This window comes from Bombus pascuorum, chromosome 10, assembly GCF_905332965.1.
Source record: "Bombus pascuorum chromosome 10, iyBomPasc1.1, whole genome shotgun sequence".
Classification (NCBI taxonomy): domain Eukaryota; kingdom Metazoa; phylum Arthropoda; class Insecta; order Hymenoptera; family Apidae; genus Bombus; species Bombus pascuorum.
Genome location: NC_083497.1, coordinates 11,291,992 through 11,305,465, shown reverse-complemented (window position 1 = coordinate 11,305,465; position 13,474 = coordinate 11,291,992). Strand labels below are relative to the sequence as shown.

The 13,474-nt window shown below is 27.8% G+C and overlaps 4 protein-coding genes across 6 annotated transcripts; 3 read left to right on the top strand and 1 right to left on the bottom strand.

Moving 5' to 3' along the window:
* Positions 1 to 344: 344 nt before the first annotated feature.
* On the top strand, positions 345 to 1,749 carry LOC132911520 (partner of Y14 and mago). The gene is made up of 3 exons (XM_060968222.1): positions 345 to 500; positions 775 to 871; positions 947 to 1,749. The coding sequence occupies exons 1-3, from the start codon at positions 470 to 472 to the stop codon at positions 1,470 to 1,472; spliced, it is 654 nt and encodes a 217-aa protein (XP_060824205.1). The 5' UTR covers positions 345 to 469; the 3' UTR covers positions 1,473 to 1,749.
* A 135-nt stretch (positions 1,750 to 1,884) lies between these two features.
* Positions 1,885 to 3,204, top strand: LOC132911519 (GATA zinc finger domain-containing protein 1). Its single transcript, XM_060968221.1, has 3 exons — positions 1,885 to 2,481; positions 2,560 to 2,762; positions 2,842 to 3,204. The coding sequence occupies exons 1-3, from the start codon at positions 2,206 to 2,208 to the stop codon at positions 3,053 to 3,055; spliced, it is 693 nt and encodes a 230-aa protein (XP_060824204.1). The 5' UTR covers positions 1,885 to 2,205; the 3' UTR covers positions 3,056 to 3,204.
* On the bottom strand, positions 3,201 to 5,554 carry LOC132911524 (AP-3 complex subunit sigma-2). Of its 2 annotated transcripts, none has more exons than XM_060968227.1 (3): positions 5,095 to 5,539; positions 4,638 to 5,021; positions 3,201 to 3,829 (listed from the first exon to the last, which is right to left on the bottom strand). In XM_060968227.1, the coding sequence occupies exons 1-3, from the start codon at positions 5,161 to 5,163 to the stop codon at positions 3,707 to 3,709; spliced, it is 576 nt and encodes a 191-aa protein (XP_060824210.1). In that variant the 5' UTR covers positions 5,164 to 5,539; the 3' UTR covers positions 3,201 to 3,706. The 2 variants fall into 2 exon arrangements, with proteins under 2 accessions (XP_060824210.1, XP_060824211.1); XM_060968228.1 differs by lacking the exon at positions 3,201 to 3,829 and adding an exon at positions 3,926 to 4,228 and having other exon boundaries at positions 5,095 to 5,554.
* Positions 5,555 to 8,762: 3,208 nt separating this feature from the next.
* On the top strand, positions 8,763 to 13,409 carry LOC132911510 (beta-1,3-galactosyltransferase 1-like). Of its 2 annotated transcripts, none has more exons than XM_060968203.1 (5): positions 8,763 to 9,153; positions 9,803 to 10,043; positions 10,601 to 10,866; positions 10,938 to 11,209; positions 11,289 to 13,409. In XM_060968203.1, exons 2-5 carry the CDS (start codon positions 9,803 to 9,805, stop codon positions 11,710 to 11,712), a joined length of 1,203 nt encoding a protein of 400 aa, XP_060824186.1. In that variant the 5' UTR covers positions 8,763 to 9,153; the 3' UTR covers positions 11,713 to 13,409. The 2 variants fall into 2 exon arrangements, with proteins under 2 accessions (XP_060824186.1, XP_060824187.1); XM_060968204.1 differs by having other exon boundaries at positions 8,765 to 9,153; positions 9,803 to 9,986.
* The last annotated feature ends 65 nt before the right edge of the window (positions 13,410 to 13,474 follow it).

The following is a 13,474-nucleotide window of genomic DNA, read 5'->3' as shown; positions in this document are numbered from 1 at the left end:
TATAAATTGTATAATCTGAAAATCATAAATATAGATTGTAATTTCAAAATTGTAGAATATTAATTTTTGTGTTTCAAATACATTTTCCAATCGTAGTTAATGATTATACTCGATGCTGAATCGATAACGTTGGAAGCAATGCCAAATGGTAATGGTTTATTAAAATAATATCCTAGCTTAATTATGTTTCTGAAGATTAACAAAAATTTCCAGTTATCCCCAACTAGTATTTCATGTGCCCATATTCGCATAGTTGTACAGCAATATTTATTTTAAAATCATATTGGAATAACTATATAGTAGCGACATCTTACAATCATATGGAACTATACACGTATTGTTAATTTCAAGACACATACTATTTCTCAAGGGTTGAGGTCCTCACGATCGCAAAATGGCACGCGGATAGTAGGAATTATTAAGAAATATAATAAAAAATATTCACGGCGAACGATCGTACTGAATAACGATGGCGTCGGCTTACATTAAAGATGAACAAGGTGATAAATTTCGTTTCATTCAATCATTTGATTTATTTTAGCTGTTGCACTATTTATAACCTGCAACATGTAAACAACCATTATTTCACAAAATTTAAGTCAAGCTCTGATACTCATCTTTTTTTTTAAAGCATTAATAAATATTAAAAATATTTACAGTAAGATATGTACGATGTTTTGAATGAAATTCAATGATGTTAATGTAGCAAAGATATTTAAAAAATAGATTCATGTTAATTCATAAAATTCATTTCTTATTACAAATTTTTCATAGGTGGAACATTCATCCCGGCTAGTCAACGTCCTGATGGTACATGGCGTAAACCACGACGTGTGAAAGATGGCTACATACCACAAGAAGAAGTTCCACTGTATGTAATAATTTATAAAACAATACTAAACCATTCTATACAGATAATATTGTTAGTATCACCATTTTTTTCCAGATATGAAAGCAAAGGCAAACAGATAAAGAATAAACCTATGTATCCAATAGGTGCAAGTCCAGAATTCATAGCAGAGCATAAAGCTAAACAGGAAGCACTACTAGCAGCAAAATCTAAAACTATTCCTGGTGCTCCAGTTAAAACAGAAGTCAAAAAGAAGAAGAAAAAGAATAAAAATAAAACAACTGAACGTATAACAGAAGAACTGGCTAAAACTACACTCTCAGAACCAGATCAAAAAAAAGAATCATTATCACAGAACAGTAAACCACAAACTAATATAGAGATAGTATCCAATAACCAGACTTCAACACCTAAACCAAATGTTTCAACTCAATCTCAAACTTCTATATCAGATCCACAGAAAAGGTTGAAAAACCTCAGGAAAAAGATCAGAGAAATTGAAACATTGGAAGAAAAGATAAAAAGTGGATTGTTAAAAAATCCAGAAAAAGAAATACTTGACAAGTTGGCAAGAAAAGCTGAAATTTCGAAAGAAATAAAACGATTAGAATCAAGTCAATAAAAAGAGGGAGTTGAAAAAAAATATATTTACATACTCATAAAATATCACTTTATAGTTGTACCTAAGCAGATGTGTGTTTTTCAAATTTTTAAAAATTTTAATATGATCTTATGTAATGTCACAGTTTCATCCTCTTTATACAGTAAGCTAATAGCAATATAAAGATGTACATTTATATACAGAAGATAAAAATTAAATACTAATGAAAATTTAGTATGCTATAATATCACTATGTGAAAGACCAATCAGATTTAATAAAAATTGTTTTTGCATATTACATGTTGTTATTTATATCATCAAAAATAAATATTATGTCTATAATAATGAAATTCATTTACGTTTCTTAAATTCCTGACTAATTTAATGAAACTTGAAATACTAGGGATTTTATATGCTGGACACACTGACTAGCTTTATTTTCTCAGCAGCTACTGAAATTCCTACAGTGTATATTCTGTATTTGCAGTTTACTATATACAATCGCGTCTTTTGTACTTAATTTATTATGTGAAAAATGGAAAAACTCGTATAATCGTTTTACTACATTCTTGTCTTTGATATATTATCATAGACGAAAGCTTGTAATTTTTATTTATTACAATATCATATACAATTAAAATGATATTTAGTGAAATTGAAATTATAAAACGATTGAGACGCAGATTAAAGCGAACGGTTGACGGTTGACTATCGATGGGTAAATAACTAACAAGATCGAATTAATTAAAATTCGATGCCTCTCGGCAATAAACCTGAATGTGTCAAGTGTGGGACAAGAGAGACCCCACTTTGGCATTCAACCGAAGCCGGTAATCTTTGCAACGATTGTCTTGAAGAAGAAAGAAATTCAGAAGCGAGTACAAACGTAAGAAACGAAGATGAGGATAAGGGAGGTCTGTTAAAACCTACCAGGAGAAGTACAAGGATTACAAGATATTGCAATTCTAAATCAGTTCCACATAAAATTATACCCAAAGGGAAAGGAAGAAGAAATTTGTTCAAAAAAACTGTATGTTTCTTGATTTTCTAATTACTGTAAGTATTCCAAAACGAAACATTATATATTATCTTGTTCTCTTATTTTTAGCCAGTTAAGGCGCCAACAGCTACAGCAACTCCTGTTACAAGCAGTTATGTATTTTATAAAGGCACTTATTTTCAAGTAGGTGATATAGTTTCTATGCAGGATATTGACGGAGGAATTTATTATGCTCAAATTCGTGGTTTACTCACAGATCAATATTGTGAAAAAAGTGCCGCTGTCACTTGGCTCTTGCCTACCACTGCAAGGTAAATTATTAAAGCCTATGGTAATTCATTTATTGTTCATAAAGTACCAAAGTAGTAAAATTATGTATTTCATGTTTAGTCCACCACCTGATGAAGGATTTAGTCCTGAGACATATATTATAGGACCAGAAGAAGATCTCCCACGCAAATTGGAATGTATGGAATTTGTAATGCATGCTCCATCAGATTATTATAAATTAAAAAATACACCATATCCCCCACCACCTACAGAACACGGTACTGGATATATTTGGACTACACTCAGAAATGAAATTGCTACATGTAAAAAATGATCTTTTCAATTCAGTTGTTTAGTTGTTTTTATGTTAATATTTTGGTTTCTTATGTACATTATGAATCTGGTATAGAAAAATAAAAGAAAATAATTGAAGTATATTTATAACTGTTTAAATTTTTAAAAATAAAATTTATCGTGAATATATATTATTGCAATATTTATTACATCTTTGTTTGATACAATATAACATTATCATTTAATACTATCTTTGAAAATAATAGAATGGAAGTGTTCAGTAATGAGTTAACATTAAATATATTACTTTAGATATAATAATGAAAATGCAATTTCATAATATTACACTAGGTATGATAATACAATCTCTATAAAATGTAGTATCAGTATTTTTAAATTTATAAATTTTTACCTTCTTTCATGTATTGAATTTAATACTTCCAACACTCCAGAGATCCTTATGTTTAGATACAGATACAATTTTTCAAATTTCATGGTACAAATCCTCTTCTTTGGGAATCTTCATTGTTTAACTCTGATACTGTTGAGGTGAAATATATGAAGAATTTGTGGACAGTATTGGTGCATTCTCATTCACTTGAAGAGAGGGAAAAAAAACCCTTGTAGTATCACTTGTATTTGGGATTGTGGTTGAAATCAGTCAGCTTGGAGCCAACGAAGTAACGGCTGGTCAGAATTTGAGATCTTTTATAGCTTGTGGTAAATCAGGCAACTTCATATCCTTTATCTGTTGTGGTATGTTCATATTCTTGACAGCAGAAACAGCACGCGCCGGCGCTGCTGTGATTCCTGCCTGCACATACCATATGGATGGAAAAAATGGAAAATGGAGAAAATAAAGGATATTTGAATATAGATTAATTAATAGAAGTAAATACAAATAAGTAGCTACGCAATACACATTTTATTCTTAGAGCATAGCGACGTATACATTTGCATTAAGGCACTATTTCCGAGCAGACATTTACAAACGACTTAGCACCATCATGCGTGTTATGAGTATTTATTTTGTAAAGCTACGGAAGATTTATGTTTTGAAATTCTTGGTGAAAAAAAAAAGATCACAGATAGATTACACAAAGGAATGAATGTGTACAAAATGATCTGATTTTTACTGCCGATTTACTTAGGGAGGGGGCCCCAGAAGGACAAACGGACGAGGTGAGCAAGATCGTCCTGATTTGTAAGTTCCCTAAAATTCATGTTAGCTCAATCAGTTCTACCACCATATGAAACTGCACTACAAAACATTCCGACGCATGCACAGCTAACGAATAAACTGCAATAGGCTGTTAACTTCTTCAAGCCCAGAAGACTTTTATAAGAAATTGAATGCCTTTTTCTTTATCACTTTGTCTTACTACTTAAAAATTTTAAAAGAATAAAATTTTATTGGGCCCAAAAAGTTAAGGGATGTTTGCATAAATTAGTTATTACAACTGTGACTTGGTATTTTAAACTTTATCACAGTGTACTGCTATATTATATAAAATTATATGAAATTTGTTATCTTTAATATTTATAAAATATATAAGTAAAGCTTAAACATACAACGCATATATTGATATTTCTTAAATGTCAATTATAAAAATATTACTTACCTCCTGTTTTTCCAATTTATTTTGATCTTCAATTCTTGTAAGTATTTCAGTCATATTGGTTTCTAAAACCATTCCACCCATCACTAATTCATTGAGAATATAATGAACTTTGTCTACATGAAAGATAAGGTCAAGTTCACATACATTTTCAAAACATTTATCCAATGTTTCAACAAAAACTTGTATCAAATCTAAGATTCCCAACTCTGATTCTGAACTATCAACACAGAATACAAAATATAATGTAGCATAATGCCGATAAATCAACTTATAATCGGATCCACCAATTAAACTTCCACCTTCTAGAAAATTACAAACATTATCATCTCTCTTCGAAACTAATTGAAATGTTTCTTTTATTATCTGTTGTTGCATATCCTCATTCTGAAAAAAAGATACAGTCTATTGAATTCTGCAGTAGATTATAATAACAAATTATAACTGTTGTTACACTTACGAAGTATTGATAAAATTTAGAAAGTCTAGGCTTCCCATGATTATTAAATACTAAAATAGCTTTAATCATGATTCACGATCAATTAAAAAAATAAGGTCTAATTTTATTGTTAAGAAAAAAACAGTCGTTTCTTTCATTCGTATAGAGGTTACCTTCGAACGTTAGAAATGTACTTTAAAAAAAATAACTTTTTTCCAACATTAAGAAAATTTTATTAAGAAAATTCATACTAATAAAAATTTAATTTAGGAAAATAAATATTTAAGAAAATTTAAGCAACTAAATATTTCATTTTGCAACTGTCACTGTATTTATACATTATTTATAATCATTAATTTAAAAAATAACTTAAAAATTATAGTAATTATATGCAATAAAATAAAGTCACAATAAAGAGAAATTTTTCTACGTAAATATTTCTCATTCCATGTGAACACTATACTATTACCACAGACAAAGTATAGATTAGATATACTATTCAATAACGAATCTTTTGACTCAACTCTCTGGGTTCCCTTACCGTTTTAGTATCATTCCCAACATTATCGATTCAACATATTTCAAATGTACTGTAATATTATTTGAATTGATAATACTATTTCTAAAGTCCTTTCTTTATTTGACTTTACTGATTTCTAAAATAAAAAAGAAGGTGCTTTCCGAGTACATTCGAAACAACTCAAGGACTGCATAAAAAGATAATCGCGATCGCAGCCAATCAGCTCGTGTTATTTGTTATACAATTCATAATTGTACCATATATATAATGATACAATTAGTAATTGTATATCAAATAATGATTGCCCAGGTCTCACCGCGTGAAGGTTGCTGCGGATGGAGATCCACTCTATCCACGACCCATCCACCCTCCTTTTACGCAAAAAAATTTAATATTAAATTTAAAACATTAATTTATAAGCAAATGCTTCTTTTAATGTGCGTTTGCAAAAGTGTTTTTCTATCTCGTAACTTTAATTTACTACATTCACATATAAAGTAAGAAATTCTCAAAATAAATCGCGAAGAGTGTCTCATCACTTAATATTAATTAATTTTCAATAATTTTAACCATCAGAAATACAGTCAAATAAGTCAAAAAGAAATGTATAATAAACCAATCATTTACAATAATGAAACCAATTATAGTGAAATAAAGTAATAATAGAATTCAAATTCTGCCTCAAAGACCGATAATATGAGCTATCGATGATTGTAACTTGTCAAATACACAGTCAACGATAAAAATAAAAAAAAAAATTTCTTAATTTTATTGAGATAATAATTAATAAATAATTAAATACGAACATACTATTTAAATGAAGCGGATAGAAGTGTAGAAATGTTGATGAAGTCGAAATGAAAATACTAATAACAACAGGGTAACGCTCGACGAGACGAATTTTCGCTCCACGACATTCAAGAGTACAATGACACCTCAGAGCACAATTCTCCGCGAAACTACGACATTTGAATATTTCGCACCAATAGCAAAGCTCCATTTGACGTGACAATAAATTACACCAATAGAAATAACGCTCAATTTCATTTGAGAATATTCTGCACCAATAGGCACGCTTGATTTGACTTTGACAATATATTGCGCCAATAGGAGCGTTCGTATATACAAGCACGCACAGATTTAGCGTATTCAAATAGTCAAATTGATGAAACTGAGGAATAGAAAACATATTTAAGACAATGTTCAGTAACAAGTACGAATAAGATTATATTCTTAATGAAAAGCTTTTATGTTTCATCATAATTTTATGTTCATCATTAAACATAAAGGGTAAAAATGGAGACTGAGGAAAATCTACCATAAAACAAAGTATATTATAATTTGTTTTTAAAAACATAGTGTTGATTATTCAAATTGTTTAAGTTAATTAAAGATTGTTGTTTATTAGACTTGAATGTTAATAATTGTTAATATGTTAAATGTTAATAGAGGTTGATATTTTGATAACAACAAATATCATGAAAAGCAAATTGTGAAGAATACAATTGCAAAGATACTTACATGCTTGACTTTTGAAGTTCTTCCTAGAAAATATGAAGAAATACAGTTTATAAGAAATCTGTAAGAAATCTGTAAGAAGATCTGTACTGATAAAAGTTAGATGTCGCTAATATACAGAACTTACGTTTTTTACAGGAAAAACAGCAAAATGTCTATTACAATTTTTTACATAAATTCAACAAAATTTAGTCAATCTACTTTAAATTAAAAAATTTACTTAAAAATTCGACTCTTTTTGACTCTTCAAAACCATACTTTGAAACATATAAATAAAATATTTAGATTGAACCGATGAAATAATTCGTTTAATTTATTTGGAATAAAAAAATAATTTAATATATTCTAATTAGCAAGGTGATTTCTATAATCTTTCCTAGTTTCGACCTAATAATTTCAATAAACTACCAAATTATTTAATATTCAGTTATATTACATATTAATTATATATTACGAAATTATGTGTTAAATTATGTATCATAGAGTAAATAATTATATACTAAATATTATAATACCAGTGATTTTCAAAAAGTAATGTAAATTGTATAAAAGTTACTAAAACCAATGTAAATGTACATGTAGGACTGTTTCTGTTACAATAAATTAAACATTACCCAACTTCCATAAAAAATCACCATATCTATTTTTAATCATCATGGCATCCATATTTCAAATTTCTATTCCTTGCATGCTAATCTCGCCGTCAGCTAATAATCTGTAAAATGAAAACCAACAATTTAAAACAAATATGTAAAATGAAAACCAACTATGTTAAAAGATTAAATAATAATTGAATTTAAATTGTCTAAAAAGTTAATAATACAATTACCGGTAACTCTAACAATCGAATACGATACAATGTAATCTTGTTATAGTAATGTTTAATAAATTAGTAAATAAAAGCGTATTAATTAAAAAGAGCTAGTAATAGTAGCAGAACAGTAATAGAAATATAGCGCAGTTTATAAAAAAACGCACCTATTGACATACGTATCAACGACATGACTTTCAAAGGTACAATGACACTCTGTGCCACGGCTACCTACACGTGTTCGCTCGGAAAATTTCGGCTTTCCTTTCCATTTAAATCCGTATGGAGCGAAACAAAATTTCATGCGTCGTAAAACTTGCCCCGCTCAGCAAACTACAAAACACTACAATCAGTATTTTAAAATAGATTAAAGTATTTTCTCCCTTTTAGTAGTTGCAGAAACAAGAAACCTGAAATGTAATATCTTGATATTTAAATATATATTTCCTATTCACTATTTGATACTCTCAGAAATATGTATTTATAGTTTCACTGTCTTAGATTCAAAAAATTTTTATAACATTACAGTATCATAGTTATTTTGTGTTTAAGTAAATCTCACCGTGTTTAACTACTTTCAGTAGGCAGTTAGAAGTTCAAGCGATTTCTACTACTTACATACGTATAAGTATGCAAATTTTATGTGGGGATGGAACAAAATAAGATCTTTTTGCACGTAACAACTATCCAATTCTAGCAACTTTGATAATTAGACTGATTATAATTTCTAAACCGCTTTAAATCATAGGGGGCATGTCAAAACCTCTGATTTTTTACACAATCGGTATTTCAGAATATATAACATAACAACATAGCCCATAAGATGTCAAGTCTTCATACTACAGCCTTAGTAAATGTTTGTACTTCGTATAGTCTGTGTTTGTATCTCGTCTGTGCTGTTATAGTTGTCACCAGAGAGGAAATTTCCTCTCTACTGGTACAGTGCAATAATACAGTGCAAAACAGAGAAATCCAAGTAATTAACACTAGGTGGAACTGCATTCGCGCGATATCTAACAAATGACGAAATGACAAACTATTTGGATTCAAGGTGCACTCTAAGAATCACGAAGATTTGAGTAAAAGCTTTTCCTTTTTTTTTTTTATTTTTGTCATATACTGTAACGTCAAATTTCTGCGATATGTTTTGGTAAATCGTAAGTACGATCTTACGACAGAGGTAAATGGCGAGTTGTCAAATGCAGCGTAATACAATCATCGCATTTCAAAGGTAAGGTTGTTTATAATGTATCCAACTGAAAAATTGAATTTTTTGTTTTATGTCAATATTTAGCAATATTTATTACAGTTTATAAAGATAGATCAATTTTGTATCGTAAAAAATAATAAGTAATATACATTTATTATATCAATATTTTACACTAAATTTATGTTTGCTATTGATGCATTTATGATTGAATTAAATTGTTACATTATTTCTTAACTGATATAATTTAGGACATTAAGAAATGTAACTATTAATAATTTCATTAAAATAATTTTAAAAAACCTGACTTATGACTATCTATGTTATGAAAGTGTTTTTAATGTTTGAGACCATAACATTTGATTTATTACTTCATTCAATTCCAAAGTTGACATTTATTTTGTTTCATAATATTATTATAAATGTTACCTATTTATTTTTCAAATAATCATTTTCATTGAAAAATGCATATATTGATAAAATAGCTCTTATGTTTTTGTTAAATAAAAAATTTTATACAGAGGATCATCTTAATTGTTGACAATCAAATAAGATAGAATTAAATGAGTAAAAAAATTAATAAGGTAAGAATATATAAGGAAAAATCCAACATTACTTATTGGCCATCACAATATTAATATTATATATTTGTATTAATATTATTTGTTCTTAGATGGGCAAATCGCGGCTATTGCCATTGAAATTGCCATCAACCACCAATATAGTTAATAATGGAATAGTTAAAGGAAAAATATCATTTGTCCGAAGATTAGCAGTAGGATTTATGATCTTAGCTACACTTGGTTTAATATATGTACCAGCATACCATTCAGCTCAAGGCCCATTTTTAGGCTTAGGTGAGACTCCATCTTCTCCAAAACACATTGGTGTTTCACATTTGGTAGCCTCAGTAGGTATGCATTCACTAACATTGCTAGAGCTTCTGTTGTGTTATAAACTAACAAGACTTGATATGTAAATCTACTTTCATTTTTCTCTTTATAATTATTTGTCAGTTACAAATTTAAATTCTATGGATTATAATAATGTAAGCTTAAAAATATTGTAAGAATTACATAAATAAGTATAGTTTATATAGAACATATTTATATATTACCTACTATCATATTAAATACCCAATGAGTCAAGGATTCTTTTTCAAGGGAAGGGATTCTTTTTATAATGATAAGTAGTAGGTAATTTATTCAGTTGTATATTCATGGGAATTCATGTTAGAATTAGCGAAAAGAAAAAATAAATTTGAATAGTAGAAAAAGTATCTGCAGTATACTTCAATCTTCCTTTTTCCATCCACTTAATGTAGAATGCTTGAGTGATGCTAAAATAAAATAATTATTTAATTTTATTAAGCATGCATATGAAGTCAAAGCTTAAGGAAAAGAATTTCATGAATACAACTTTCCTTATAGAATTAAGATAAAATATTTCTGTAAATATAAATAATTTACAGCGCAATTGCCAGGATGGGCATATAATACTTCAAGAGATCTTTGTGTATATATTCATCCAGAAAATACAACTTCAGTTTTAAGTCCTAATGATATATGTTCTTCATCACCATATCTTTTCATAGTTATTTGTTCAGCTGTTACAAATATCCAAGCTCGAACAGCTATAAGAAGCACTTGGGCTAATAAGAATAATTTAGATAATATATATAACTCAACTGTAAAGATAGCATTTCTTTTGGGACAGAGTGATAATGATACACTTAATGTATGTATGTATGTGTAAAATTTCTTAAATGAAAACTGTTACAACAAAACCAATAACAAATTACATTACAGAGTATAATAGCTGAAGAAAGCCACCAATACAATGATATCATTCAAGAAAAATTTTATGATACTTATAATAATTTAACATTGAAATCTGTAATGATGTTGAAATGGATAACATCAAATTGTGGCCAAGCAAAGTATCTCATGAAAACAGATGATGATATGTTTGTAAATATTCCTAGTTTAATGAAAACTTTACAATCAAAGTCACTAACTGATACATTGTTAGGTTCTCTCATCTGTAATGCTAAACCTATTTTAGATCCAAATAATAAATGGTAAGTAACATACGTATCATAATATAAATATAAGATAAGAATATATACAAAGAGAATCCATACAAATGTGTTTAATTAGGTATACACCAAAATATATGTATTCAGGGAAAATATATCCTAATTACTTATCTGGTACGGGGTATGTAATGAGTTTAGATGTGGCATTTAAATTGTATCATGCAGCATTAACAACACCATTACTTCACTTGGAAGATGTTTACATTACTGGTCTTTGTGCAAAACATGCAAAAGTACGACCTGTAAATCATCCTGGATTTAGTTATGTTCCACGTAAACTGGATCCTTGTACATTAAAAAATGCTATTACAACACACAAAGTGAATGTGTCCAGTATGTATGTTATATGGAACAAATTGAATGATACAAGTCTCTCTTGTAGTAATCATTCTCATATTGATAAGAAATCAGTTACATTAAGCAGAAGTGGTAGAAACATTGGATATTATACAGTAAAGAGAAGACCTATTAACAAATGTGTTTAAATTAACTAAAATTTTTAAGTATTAAACCTGTTATTTATTATTGATTTAATATTTATTAAAACAAAATAATACTAAGAAATAATTCTCAATGAGTATTATGATAATTATAAAACAGAGTCATACTAAAATTATATTGACGAAGAGAACTTTTTTTTAAAGCTACAATAAGAGAGATTTATAATTGATGTTTGAATAAAAGTTTTACAGACTATTTTTCCATTTGAATAGCAATAGTTTTTAAGAAAAATATTGTCAATTAGACTTGCTCTTATGAGTTAATTTCATTTTTTGTGTAAAAAGATCTAAAGAATTCAGAATTTCCAATGATGATATATTACTCAATTTAATATAATTTTAACAAAAATTAAAAAATATATAAAACATGTTACAAGTGTATTAAATTACACTCTTTGTCTAAATTGAATGATATTGATATTTGATATTTGATATTTTCTTTGATATTTTCTCACAATTCTAAGAGAATTGTTATGAGAACATATGTATATATACATGCGTATATTTTGCTATTTGTACCTATTGCCAGTAAGTCTAATAGTTATTTCTTTAATAAAAATTTATTTAGTTTAAAATTTGTTCAATATTATAAAACATTGGTATATTTTCTTACACTCAAATATCTTAATTATTTTAGTAACCATTTGCGTAATTTTAAAATTCGCCGCTTGTTATTTATTACCTATACATAACACTATATACAACTTAGTAATTTTAGTTGGGACTATTAAAAGTAGAAAATTCATCCATCCAATTTTGACTGTATGTATTTTGTGCAAAATACCATTGTTAGTGTCGTATTATGATATTTACATATCAACGACACATATATTTAGCTAGTATGAATTTGATGTAGCCTACTGTATGCTGAGGATACATAAAATTTTGTAAAAGTTCGTTATAACGTATTAATTAATACTAGTAATATTCATAATAATAATAATTACATTTCTTGTACTCCAACTAATCGAAACGATTACCATTTTATACGATATTTTAATGATTATGGATATAAAAAAGAATTACATTCCTTGCTAATCCTAATGCAAAATGCATTATTAGTACACCAATGTTTAAATCAATTATTAACTTATTAAATAATACGAATTCATACTCATTAAGCTTATTGAGTGAGATTCGTTCACTAGTGAAAGCAAAACTAAGATTATTAACGACTCTACGGACTATTCTAGTGGCCTTAGAGAAAAAGATCTTGTTTTATTTTATATAAATATATTGCTAGAAAAATTGAACTCTGAAGTTTTTCTAGCATATTACGAAATTTGGTGCTATATAGCAATTAATTATACGTTCGCCGGATGTACTTTTTTACAGATCATCATTTAATTTTTATGAAAATTAAGTTTTACATGGTAGTAAAAATGTATTTTTGAACATAAAAACGATAAAATTTAATAACAAATTTTTATTAAAAATATTACCACGCTTGTTGTTTCTTGGATGGACTGTACACAAGTGCATACGGTATTGATATATACGAAAATTTAACAATGCATTTATCTTTACAAATTTATATATACATATATATATATATGTATGTATGTATGTATGTATGTATATACAACTGATTTGTTACGCGCATCTATTAAATTGTCAAAAATTTGTGTCCATTAATAAATTGTATAACAAAAAGAAAAAAATATTGTTTAGGGTATGAAAAACGTATTCTTTTTCTAGTCTTCCTCCCATAAAAAATGAAGAAAAATCAACAACATTTGTAGCAAAT

What these genes read in the sequence shown, in the direction of transcription:
- LOC132911524 (XM_060968227.1), bottom strand. Translation starts at nt 5,163, where the DNA reads ATGATTAAAGCTATTTTAGTATTTAATAATCATGGGAAGCCTAGACTT. An exon ending in CTAAATTTTATCAATACTTC is followed by an intron (nt 5,022 to 5,094) that starts GTAAGTGTAACA and finishes TCTTTTTTTCAG; the next exon opens with AATGAGGATATGCAACAACA. An exon ending in ATAAATTGGAAAAACAGGAG is followed by an intron (nt 3,830 to 4,637) that starts GTAAGTAATATT and finishes TGGTATGTGCAG; the next exon opens with GCAGGAATCACAGCAGCGCC.
- LOC132911519 (XM_060968221.1), top strand. Translation starts at nt 2,206, where the DNA reads ATGCCTCTCGGCAATAAACCTGAATGTGTCAAGTGTGGGACAAGAGAG. An exon ending in GAAATTTGTTCAAAAAAACT is followed by an intron (nt 2,482 to 2,559) that starts GTATGTTTCTTG and finishes TCTTATTTTTAG; the next exon opens with CCAGTTAAGGCGCCAACAGC. An exon ending in CTCTTGCCTACCACTGCAAG is followed by an intron (nt 2,763 to 2,841) that starts GTAAATTATTAA and finishes TTTCATGTTTAG; the next exon opens with TCCACCACCTGATGAAGGAT.
- LOC132911520 (XM_060968222.1), top strand. Translation starts at nt 470, where the DNA reads ATGGCGTCGGCTTACATTAAAGATGAACAAG. An exon ending in TTACATTAAAGATGAACAAG is followed by an intron (nt 501 to 774) that starts GTGATAAATTTC and finishes AATTTTTCATAG; the next exon opens with GTGGAACATTCATCCCGGCT. An exon ending in CCACAAGAAGAAGTTCCACT is followed by an intron (nt 872 to 946) that starts GTATGTAATAAT and finishes ATTTTTTTCCAG; the next exon opens with ATATGAAAGCAAAGGCAAAC.
- LOC132911510 (XM_060968203.1), top strand. Translation starts at nt 9,803, where the DNA reads ATGGGCAAATCGCGGCTATTGCCATTGAAATTGCCATCAACCACCAAT. An exon ending in ACATTTGGTAGCCTCAGTAG is followed by an intron (nt 10,044 to 10,600) that starts GTATGCATTCAC and finishes AATAATTTACAG; the next exon opens with CGCAATTGCCAGGATGGGCA. An exon ending in TTAGATCCAAATAATAAATG is followed by an intron (nt 11,210 to 11,288) that starts GTAAGTAACATA and finishes GTGTTTAATTAG; the next exon opens with GTATACACCAAAATATATGT.